Source organism: Echinops telfairi, unplaced genomic scaffold, assembly GCF_000313985.2.
Source record: "Echinops telfairi isolate 266 unplaced genomic scaffold, ASM31398v2 ScPeMD7_18;HRSCAF=68, whole genome shotgun sequence".
NCBI lineage: Eukaryota > Metazoa > Chordata > Mammalia > Afrosoricida > Tenrecidae > Echinops > Echinops telfairi.
Genome location: NW_022103915.1, coordinates 88,895,868 through 88,907,911, shown reverse-complemented (window position 1 = coordinate 88,907,911; position 12,044 = coordinate 88,895,868). Strand labels below are relative to the sequence as shown.

At 38.4% G+C, this 12,044-nt stretch overlaps 1 protein-coding gene and 1 pseudogene across 1 annotated transcript; both read left to right on the top strand.

The window, feature by feature from the left end:
- LOC101643970 overlaps nucleotides 1–566 on the top strand; it is a 1,853-nt pseudogene extending 1,287 nt beyond the window's left edge.
- A 9,749-nt stretch (nucleotides 567–10,315) lies between these two features.
- On the top strand, nucleotides 10,316–11,266 carry LOC101643649 (olfactory receptor 4F3/4F16/4F29-like). The gene has a single exon (XM_004712735.1). The coding sequence runs from the start codon at nucleotides 10,316–10,318 to the stop codon at nucleotides 11,264–11,266; it is 951 nt and encodes a 316-aa protein (XP_004712792.1).
- The last annotated feature ends 778 nt before the right edge of the window (nucleotides 11,267–12,044 follow it).

The window sequence follows — 12,044 nt, the reverse complement described above, 5'->3', positions numbered from 1 at the left end:
AAAAAAAAAAAAAAGAAGTGGAGACACCAATCTCACTGTGAATGAACTGGGAACAGCCTATGTTTCTGCAACAACGGGTGCTGTAGCAACAGCTCTAGGACTTAACGCACTCACCGAGCATGACTCACCCCTGATAGGGCAGTTTGTCCCTTTTGCTGTCGTGGCTGCTGCTAATTGCATTAACATTCCATTAATGAGGCAGAGAGAACTCAAAGTTGGCATTCCTGTCACTGATGAAAGTGGGAACCGCTGGGGTGAATCAGTGAATGTGAAACAAGCATCGCTCAAGTTGTAGTCTCCAGAATTCTCATGGCCGCTCCTGGCATGGTGATCCCCCATTCATCATGAACACCTTGGAAAAGAAAGCCTTCTTAAAGAGGTTCCCCTGGATGAGCGTGCCTATTCAAGTCAGATTGGTTGGCTTCTGTTTGGTGTTTGCTACACCCCTGTGTTGTGCTCTTTTTCCTCAGTAAAATTCCATGCCTGTGGCAAGTTTGGAGGCTGACCTGCAAGGCAAGATCCAAGAGACCTACCCTGAGCTGCAGTGCATGTACTTCACCAAGTGACTGTGAAGGAGGGGCCAGGTCTTGGAGGCTGATCCTGTCAGCCACACATGTGGAGCAGCCCAGGCCATGAGGAAAAGCTTGTTGGATCTGTCTGTTCTTAACTACCAAAACAGTCCCAAGATCCAGGTTAGCTTTCTGAGGGCAGCTGCTACTTAGAGCACAGCACCTGGTGCAGCGAGGTGCCCGACCCCTTGGGCCCCTCCAGTTGAATTATGTCATTGGTCTAAATCCCCTCTTCCTAGCTGTGATAGTCACTGGTTTTCCAAGATGTCCCAGCCCACACTCGGGGTTTTGAATAGAGTAGATACTCAGTAAATGTGTGTCCTCCATCAGTGAAAAGGGACTGTTTCAAATATTGAATTTCCATTCCAATCTCATTGTTTAATTCAAGGTGCTCTCAGAAGAATGTGGGGGAAAACTAAAACTTCTAAGACCAAACGGTAGCAAGGACCCATCAATATTAAGAAGTAGACAGCTGTCGGCTGAGGGCAGTGAGTAGGTCCTGACTAGATGGTGAGTGGTTTTGACACTGTAGCAAAAGGCTGCTTGCTAAACCTCCTGAAGTCATAGTTGAAGATGAGGGTGACAAGACAACTAACTGCATTCGGGTTGTTAGTGGATTTCTTCGAAGGACAGTCAGTCACGTGCGTCCTGCTTTAGAGTCTTGTGACGATGTGGGCCTTCCTTTGGCGTTCCTGGCTGTCCGCTCCATTATCTGCTTCCAACCACCCTCACGGGACTGAAATCGGCAAACTTTGAAAGCACACCCGACACTACAGCCGGATGCCTGGGCTGAACCCGGTGGAATCTAGCCTGGCTCGTGCTCTCAGCTCTCCCCGCCTTCTCTTATCGTCCTCATAGATTTCTGTGACTTTTCAGAGAGAGAGACAGCCAGCCATCACGTGAGGATGAATCAGCGGCCAAATGAATTTGACGTGAATGTTGTATAAGGCATTCTCCCCTGTGGGAAGGACCCCTGAGTTTGCAGACCGCTGCTTCCAGCCTCTGGGCTGTTTCCTGTTGTACTCTATGTAGCAGTACAGAGAGACTCTGCTCCAAGTTTGTCCACGTGCAGTGACCGGGCAAAGTGATTGTTTTATTCCATGTTTATCATTGAAATTTAGAACTGTTTTAACATGAAGAAAATAAATCAATGTCGTTTTGGTATTGAGGTCGCCAGACAAAGAGGTTTGACTGGATGTTCTCATTCAAAATGAAGATAATAGAGTGTGAGAGGATCAGTGGACCTGAAGCTTAGGATGGTGCTGAGCCTTCCTGTATGCCCCTGAGTTTCCTCCTTCAGGGTGTCTGTCTGGAACCATTTGAAACAAAATCCCTTCCCCATCGCATCCTGGCCTTTGGGGTGCATTGTCATGGATGCTTCTCTGTAAACAGTGGCCTGAGTCTGGAATTCCAGACAGAGCTCCACGTGGCACTTCAAGGGTGCTTTTAGCAAAAGGCAGTGATCCAAGCACTCCAGTGTTGGCCTGCTCCTCTAGCTTCAGTGGATTCCAGAATCTTTGTCCCAGTCAAGTCGATACTTCATTTTAGAACAGCCACCTTCTCTGTGGGAAGACCATTGCACCCCGAAGTCCATATATAGACATGGGAGATTGGACCACAGCACAGTTAGAAAAAGGATGTTGGAAGGAGGCGTGTCTCTGTAAACATTATTTTTTGACATTTCCGATGCTCAGTGCTATATAACAGTAGTAATTGCATAGTTTAATCTTGGTTATAATTTTTAAAAAGAAGAACAATAAATGAATCACGATTGGCAATCTTTGATGATCTAGAAATAGCTTTCAGGTGGGGTGGGGAATCCACATGGGATGCAATAAGTGTGTAAAGATGAATATGAATATTGATATTTCTATTAACATGATAAAAAGAATTATGCTTATATGTGCTTACTGACTGGCAGTTTATTTCAGTTTTTGCACAGTGGCCAGTATTGGAGCCAATGTGTTATTTGATTTCAAATGGATTAAATGTTAAATAAACTCAGAATGAAATTGAAAAATAAAAAGAATCCAATTTCAATGGCTAAAGACAAGTGGGCTTACATGCTTTCTATTTTCATACTTTGCAATAAAAAATTCTATCAATCATTTTATCAATAAAAAGTAGAAGAAATCAGTATAGACAAAGTAGAATCAGATACTAAACTAAATTCTTAAAACAGTCATTTAATCCTTATTTAGCTTATCTAAATCTTTATCTAAACTATCCTATTAACTACAAAAATATGGGACTAGTTCTCTTGGGAATATCAAGCCAGAGCCAGGCTTTCTGTCAGCCATTTTGACTTTCTGTCAGCCATTTTCCTTAAGCAGCATGGTTTCTGAGACATTCAAATACAATTTCTACCCCTGAGCTCAAAATATACATTAATCACATTCATTTTTCCATTTCACACAGGAATAACCCCAAACTACAATCAAACAAAATACTTAAAACTTTATTTTCCCATCTTCTTTCCAGAAAACAACGCAGTAAACTGCATGGCCGTATCTGACCTCTGGCTTGCCAAAGAAGAAACACTACATGAGGGAGAGGTCAAACAAACACCCGCTCCCCATGTTTAAGAATTGTTTCTCGGGATAACAGTTGTATGAGCCCCTAATAAAATGTTAAAAAAAATAAATAAATAAATAAATAAATAAATAAAACTTGCTCACCATTGAAAAAAAAAAAAAGAATTGTTTCTCTAAAGTGGGTAAGGGAGATGTCGGACAGGGCAAGATATGACAAAATAATAATTTATAAATTAGAAAGGGGGCGGGGGGGGGGGGGAAGCGGGGAGGGAGGGGAAAAAATGAGGTCCTGATGCCAGGGGCTTAAGTGGAGAGCAAATGTTTTGAGAATGATGAGGGCAATGAATGTACAAATGCGCTTTACACAATTGATGTATGTATGGATTTTGATAAGAGTTGTATGAGCCTCTAATAAAATGATTAAAAAAAAAAAGAATTGTTTCTTCAGTACCCTACTCCCAAGGTACCATTATGTGTTAGTCCAGGTAGACTAGAGAAACAAATTCATGGACACTCATATGTGTATAGGAAAAAGAAGCTGAATATTTAGAAAACATCCCAGCCTAGTCTAGATCAAGTCCTTAAGTCTAATATTAGCCCATATGTCTGACACCAATCTATAAAGCTCTCATCAGACTCAAGAAACACATGCAATGATGCTGAATGCAGGAAGATCACAGGCCAGTGACTGGGAGGTCTTATAGATCCAATGGCATTATAAGCATCTCTGCCCTGGCAGGGGTCTCCATGTGGCTTCTCCAGGTCCAGGGTTCTGGCTGCATCAGGGTGGGTCCATGTGGCTTCTCCTCAGGTTTGTCTTGCAAGGAGTGAGCAGAGAGAGAGTCTCCAAGGGAGTGAGAAGAGAGGAGTGTCTTTTGCTTCCAAGGAGGAAATATAGGAGTTCCCAGAATTCTCAGGAGAAGGCCATGCCCACACAAAGGCCTTATTGGTTATATCTTGATTGACAGGGCAGACTCCATCCCTTCAATCGCAATCCTCTCAAATTGACACCAGATTATGTAACTACCATAGATGGGTATTTTCTTTTTTTGGGGGAAAGTATTCATTTAAAGACAGCCTGATGAAACACTTCCTCTATATTTCAGTGATTAACACTCAATAATTTGAAAGAGCTCTTTGATGAAACATTTCTGTCACCTATTGTCTTGGGTTTCTGAGCTTGTGGGACTGAAAAGCATCTAAAAATTCAAAATTCCTAAAGGAGTTCTATGTGCTCTGGTTTCTCATTGCTTGCCATCTCCTCTGCCTCATGGAGGAGGTTGTTTTGGCCCTCAAATCTTCAGTTAGCAGTAGGGGAGTTATTGATTCTTCTTTTAATTCTATTTTTCAAGCATTCTACAGTGATGTACTTCTTAGTTAGCTACTTCAATGGGCTCATTTTAAAATAAAACACTTTATGTACTTCTACATAGATTAAATAAAAAAACAACAACCCATGTAGAAAGCAAATGTTCTGAGAATTATGAAGGCAACAAATGTACAAATGTGCTTGACATACAATGAATGTATGTATGGATTGTGATAAGAGTTATAAGAGCCCCCAATAAAATTATTTATTAATGAAAAACAACAACAACAACAACAACAACAAAACCAACAACCCAAAGTTCTATTCCTGTGGAGTTGATTCTGACTCATGGTAACCCCATGTGTTACAAAATGGAATTCCTCTGCAGGATTTCCTTATCTGTAACCTTTGTGGAAGAGAAATGCTAGACCTTTCTTCTCCAGTCGTGATGGGCGAGTTTGAATATGCAATCCTTAGGTTAATAGTCAAGTGTAAAATGCACCACGTAGGGAACTTACACCCAATGGAAGACAGCATTAAATCTAGTATCCAGAAATTACTTTTCTGTTCTGTAGTCCTTTTTAGTCCCTGGGTGGAAATCAGTATGAACTCTGAGGTATAAATCCCAGAAAAACCTAATCATGAAATGGCTGGCTATTCCCAAGACTCGGCGTCATCATTTGGTCACCAATATTCAAGGCTGCTAATTAGAATCATTTTTACTTGAGAAAAACAACATAAAGCTCTTTGTTTTGGGACAGGTTATACTCTTAGCCAGAATGTGAAATTGTACTCCCCTGAACCTAGAAAATACTCCTATTTCAAGAACTAACCCATAAAAAGGTATGTAGAACATTTATAGCATTGTAAACCTTGGTCCAACCAACTCTTGGGTTTTTCTTCCACTAATGTCTAGTAATTATTTTTCCTCTTAATCTAGAATTTAATTGTTATTCAACAACTTTTTAATATAAGTATCAGAAGACATGAGAGACAGGTTGTTCCATGAGGATTAAATAACATGATACTTGTATTTTTTCTGACAAACAGTTATTTCCAAAATTCATATTTCCTCTTAGCTTTTCATAGTAGATAAATCCCTAAGTGACATGTTCAGTTTATGTATTTTTATTAACTATTGATTTCTGTCATTTGATTCTCAGCATTATTCTTTTTTGTTTTTATTGATTTTTCATGAGGCAAAATCTTTATTAATAGTTCTTTTAATGTGTTAATGAAAATGCCTTTTCTTCTCACTATAGCAAGCCCCTCAGAGGAACATTTGAAAAAGAAAACAAAATAATGAAAATGAACAATAAATTGTTCAAATATTACTGTGCTAAATTATGATGGTAAGACTTTTACAGTGTCTTGAGGACATGACTTTTAATGTTCTTTTTTTTTTTAAAACATTTTATTAGGGGCTCATACAACTGTTATCGCAATCCATACACACATCAATTGTGTAAAGCGCATTTATACATCATTCTCAAAACATTTTCTCTCCACTTAAACCCCCGACATTAGGTCCTCATTTTTCCCCTCCCTCCCCGCTCCCCCTCCCGCATGAGCCCTTGATAGTTTATAAATTGGTATTTTGTCATATCTTGCCCTGTCCGATGTCTCCCCTCACCCACTTTTCTGTTGTCCGTCCCCGAAGGAGGAGGTCACGTATAGTCCCTTGTAATCAGTTCCCTCCTTCCTACCCACTCTCCCTCCACCATCCCTGTTTCACCACTCACACTACTGGTCCTGTAGGGCTCATCTGCCCTGGATTCCCTGTATTTTCAGTTCCTATCTGTACCAGTGTACATCCTCTGGTCTAGCCAGACTTGCAAGTTCGAATTCGAGTCATGGTAGTGGGAGCGGGGAGGAAACATTTAGGAACTAGAGGAAAGTTGTATTTCTCATGGTTGTTACATCGCACCCTGACTGGCTCGTCTCCTCCCCGAGACCTCTCTGCAAGGGGATCTCCAGTGGCCTACTAATGGGCTTTGGATCTCCACTCCGCACTCCCCCCATCATTCACTATGGTAAGATTTTTTGTTCTGATGATGCCTTATACCTCTCAGCATTATTCAAACTAGTTCTTATTTTTTTTCTTTCAGGAATTATAGCTCCCATCCAATTAAAGTTTTTATTCTCATAAAATTCAAAGGAAATTTCTCTACTATCTGAAAAGAATATATTCTTTGGTTTTACAAAGGTAAGAGGGATTTCTGGTTTCCCTTGTCTTTTAAAGAACCATTTAAACAATCTATGCATATATATAGGATTAATGTCATTTTCATCAGTGAGTATCCATCATTTCTCAGGCTCAGAGAAGATTCCTGTGCGTTGTTCACGTATTGACAGAGGAACAGACAGTGGAATGCACTAATCCTCAATTCTCTTGTGAAAACCTCACCTTGGAGAGCTAAGATCAAATAGAGACACGGTTCACGAGTCCCAAGTTGTTGATGTTTTTATTTCTGGTGTGCAAAGAGGACAGGCTAAGAATGAGAGAACAGCATCCTGGAATAGCCAGGAAGATAAGCATAGTCCAGGACATAAATGATATAATTAAAATATAAATACAAAGAGGCTTACATTGATCTGAAATTTATTCCAAAATATGTTTTCCTCCTAACACTCTGTAGTGATCTGGCTCAATGTTGAAATGGTTTAATCAAAAGAGGTTCTGGAAAGGATCATTCTGGAGGATGAGAAGTTTGAGGATACCCTATCTTGGTGAGAACAAATGGTGGAAATCTTTGGACAACCAAGGGACAGCATAAATGTATAGGTACTTGAGCCTCATTAGATGACACTATGACTAAGGTGACAGAGGAGCTGGAGATGATGTGTAAAACCTGGAGGGCTCACTTGGTTTTCTACAGACCTCTGTTGAGTACCTTATAAGTTCAAAGCTATTCCTTGTGCGTCTGAGGATTATCCTTGACCTTAAGTTGTCAGTGCCTGACAGTGTATGAAGAAACCCTGAAATTTGAACTCAACTTGTTTTTCAAATTAATATTTTTCTTTAAAGATAATATATGTACACAGTAGAAACCTTATAAAGATAGAAAAAAGTCACCAATAATCCCTGTGTAAAAATTAATTTTCATAAGAATTTTTAACATTTTCTATAAGTTTCTATAAGGTCCTTTTTTGTTCATTTGTATTTTTAAAAAAAGTATTCAAGAAGTAGGTTTTCATTTGACATTGAGCTGTGCAAAATTAGGCAATTCATTTAGCCTTTTTGAGCTTTTAAAAAATATTAAGCTATAAATGATTTTTACTACATACTTTGCTAGCTATTGTGCTACTATAAGAACTGCTATAAAAGGTTTTTAGAGGAGAAAAGCTAATTAAGAAGCCAAGTAATAATACTAATTTTGATGTTTCTCTTCTAGAAGAAATTATTAAAAATGATAAAATTTGCAGCATTTGTGATAGAATGGAAATTGTCTTAGTTGCAATTATATGAGAGGAAAAAACTGATCATTTTAAATGAGCTTATTACCCATAGGATTGAGAGCAATATCATTAGAATTAATCATATTCTAACTTATGATAATATTTCACAGGATATAGGACAATTATCATTTAATATTCAGATTTCTTAAATCCAATAAGATATCAGACAACAGAAGAGACAAGAAACAATTATAAAATATTTAATTTAAATAGATTTTTGTTAAAGATTTATAATCAAGATTAGTTGGAACATCAGAAAATGGTGTGTAGATAGTCAAGAGGTTTGGACTGGAATTACTAACGTTAAAAATGGAGTAGAAAATAAATGCCATTAATCATGAAACATCTTCATTTACTCTGGATACCATAAACTCAAGGGAGGTTTAAGTGTTTCCTTAAAAATTGTTTGGATGAGTCATTGATCAGTAGATTTAGTTGATAGATATTTTGGCATCTCTTCATATATAAAACAGCACTATCTAGTGGATGACAATAATTTTCCAATTTAATTGCAAGCTCAGTAGAAGTAAATGGTATTAAATAATTATCCTAAGTAAGTAAGTGTGTCTTGAGGTTTGGAGAGGAGTGAACAAATCCATGTATCAAACACTCAGAATTTCTAAAGCGGGTTTTAGAATTTATATATTTGGTTGTATTTAAGGTTAAGTTGTGCACTATATATTTATGGTATCATCTGCCCTTTGACTTTTAAGCTATACTGATTTATGTCTGTCCCTAGGTTAATGACTCTAGTTAGAATTCTTATTGAAAGTGGGTAGTAGGAAAAGGTGACAAAGTCTTTGCACATTTCTGTACCCACATTCTTTCTTAGAGGGCAAGAAATGATGGAGAGTTTGAAATGATGCAGAGATCATGAGAATGAAATCTTAGCCACCCTGAGGTGTTTGGTGGTCTTCACTGGATGAGTATCAGGAAAGTGAAGAGGCAGCCGTCGGCCTTCAGTAAGTCCGGGAGCTCACTGGTGGACAGAAGAACAGATGTTGGGGGAGGAGGCGATGGACATTTTTGAATGGGCATGGAAAGAGTTAACGGTGGAAAGATGATATGAAGCTAAATTATAGAGTTACACTGTAGATCAGAACTTTGTACTTTTAGAGATGATGGGAACCCCTGAGAATATTTTGATCAGGCTATTTATATAATCAAGATGCTTCTTGGGAAGAGCAATCTGGTTCAAGTAGAGTGTGGTCTGATGTTGTATTTTGCAGATTTAGTAATATTGGGAAAAGTGGATGGGAAATAGAATATATTAGTAGGGAAATAGTTGTGTGTAGTAAACTATTGAAATGAAACCTAAACAGTGTAATAGACGATTTGGAAACAATATATGTTACAGACGTGAAAGGGTTAACATCTATAATACAAATAAAATTCTTATAAACTGACAAGAAAAGAAATATAGAAGTTAAATATGAAACCAAATGAACAGGTAATTTATAGAAGAGCAACACCAAATTGCAAACAAACACAGAGAAAGATGCTCAAACTTATTGGTTGTCCGAGAAATGAAAATTAGTAATTAGGTATCACTTTACACCCTCTATGTTGTTCTTGTTGCTTGCCATTGAGTTTATTTTGATTAAAAATGGAGCCACTCCATAGGGTTCTTAAGGCTGTGACCTTTCAGGTATGTCTTCTGAGGTGCATCTGCGTGGATTCAAACCTTTTGGCTAGTTGTCTAGTGCTTCATTGTGCCAAGTAAGGGACTATTAATTCTTGTGGAAATACTATGTTCCAATCATCGTGGAAAACAATCTGACAACTTGACTGGAATTAAAAACAACAGCCAGCAATTAAAAACCTGACCCAGTAACCCCAGTTCTGGGGATCCATGCCATTAAAAGAAAGATATTAATATGCAAAGATATAGGTGTAAGGATGTTTATAGCATTGTCTTTAAAAGAATGCAGAACAAGTTAAATGTCTATTTATAGGAGGATTAATAAATAATGATCTATCAGCACTGTGAATATTAGGCAGTCATTGAAAAGAATAAATGCAAGTACTTCTCCAGACCTCTCTTTGCCTTTTTACACATCTTTTCATTCTGCAGCATTTGTTTTTCTTCGGTGTAGAAATCAGGCAGCATAAATCCCTTTACTTTCTGACTGTCTTTCCTTAAATTCTTAGGTACTGTACTTTTCTCTATGCCTTCCATTTGTAAAGTATATTCTAGAATCTAAAATAAACTTGAAGCTACATCATGAGATGGTGGCAATGATGTAGGCTCGGAGGGAGGCCTGGTCCTTGCAGATCTGCTATGTGAACCCTAAGCAGCTGTGTAAAATGGTAAGCGAATCCTGAATTTTTGGCATTTGTGTCACTCTGTAACTAGGACCTACATTTTCAACGCAAAAAATTTATGCTTTTCTCTTTGTCATGTTCTTCCAGTAATTTCCGGGTCAGCTTTGCGCAGGAAGTTGATGGGTGGGAGAAATCACTCGGTGGTGTCTGAGTTCCTCTTGTTGGGATTTGCTAGTTCTTGGGAGATGCAGATCCTTCTTTTCCTATGTTTCACGATATTTTATGTAGCAAGTATGCTGGGAAACCTGCTCATTGTGTTCACAATCATCTCAGATCATCGCTTACATTCTCCCATGTACTTTTTGCTGGCAAATCTCTCCTTCATCGACACGGGTGTTTCCAGCATTGCAACTCCAAAAATGATTTATGATCTTTTCCGAACACATAAGGTTATTTCCTTGAAAGGCTGCATTACACAGATGTTCTTCATTCACACTGTTGGGGGTACAGAGATGGTGCTTCTCATCGTCATGGCTTATGACCGATACATTGCCATCTGTAAGCCCCTTCACTACCTGACCATCATGAGCCTGAGAATGTGCATTTTCCTTTTGGCTGTTGCTTGGACCATTGGCCTCATCCATTCTGTGGCCCAATTGGCATTTGTTGTAAATTTACCCTTTTGTGGCCCCAACAAAATGGACAGCTTTTATTGTGATTTTCCTCGCTTTATCAAACTGGCATGTACAGATACATATAGACTTGAGTTTTTGGTCACTGCCAACAGTGGTTTTATTTCCATGGGCACCTTCTTCATTTTGATTGTGTCTTACATCTTCATCCTAGTCACTGTTCATAAACATACTTCAAGTGGTTCTTCTAAAGCTCTCTCAACTCTCTCAGCACACATCACAGTGGTGGTCTTTTTCTTTGGCCCTTGCATTATTGTCTATGTATGGCCATTCCCTACCTTGCCTATTGATAAATTTTTAGCCATCTTTGATGCCCTCATCACTCCTTTTATGAATCCTATCATCTATACACTTAGAAATAAGGAGATGAAAATGGCAATGAGCAGGCTGTTTGGTAAGGTTGTAAGTCTCAGGAAGAGACTAGGCAATACAAGTTAATTTGGGCGATTTTTGGAAAATAATGTCTTCAATTAGATTTTTTCATAAATATCTTAAATTTAGTGAGTGTTTTCAAGATACACTGTGAAATCTTTCTTTAAGACTCGGTTCTGATGTGGTCAGCTTTGCTGTAAGGATCTAGAACATATTGAGAAGACATGAATCCAGGCTTAGAGTATAGTGTCCATCTTGTTTGTTATTGAAGACTTCAGCAATGGCTGCAATGTTACATAGCAAGAGCATTTTCCATTAAAATACAATGTTGGACACTCTTCTCTTAGGCAATGATTCTTAAAGACATATGTCCTGTTGACTGCATATGTACATATATTCATGTCCTATGAGGTTTTCAGTGACTATATGTACAAAAGAGTGATGCAATGAGTTAAACATTGTGCTGTGAACTGAAAGGTTAGTGGTTCAAATACGTCAACTGCTCCATAGGAGAAAGATGAGGCAGTCTATTTCTGTAAAGGTTTACAGCCTCAGAAACCCTATGGGACAATTCTACTCTGTCCTGTGGGGTCACTATGAGGGGGAATTGACCCCAGTGCAATAGGTTTGGATCAGTTTTTATGTGCACATAAGCAAAATGAAAATAATTGCTTAGGTATCTTTGAGAATTTGAGTCCTCTAACATCTAGATTTGCATATCTATATTTTTACTTAGCTAGTACTAAGATTATTAGATTTAGTTATGATTGGAAAGTGAAAACGTGGGATCAATTATAGGCAATTCAGGAAACTAAGATTACTCATTAATAAAATATTTTAAAAC

Coding starts and splice junctions, on each gene's coding strand:
- LOC101643649 (XM_004712735.1), top strand. CDS start 10,316: ATGGGTGGGAGAAATCACTCGGTGGTGTCTGAGTTCCTCTTGTTGGGA.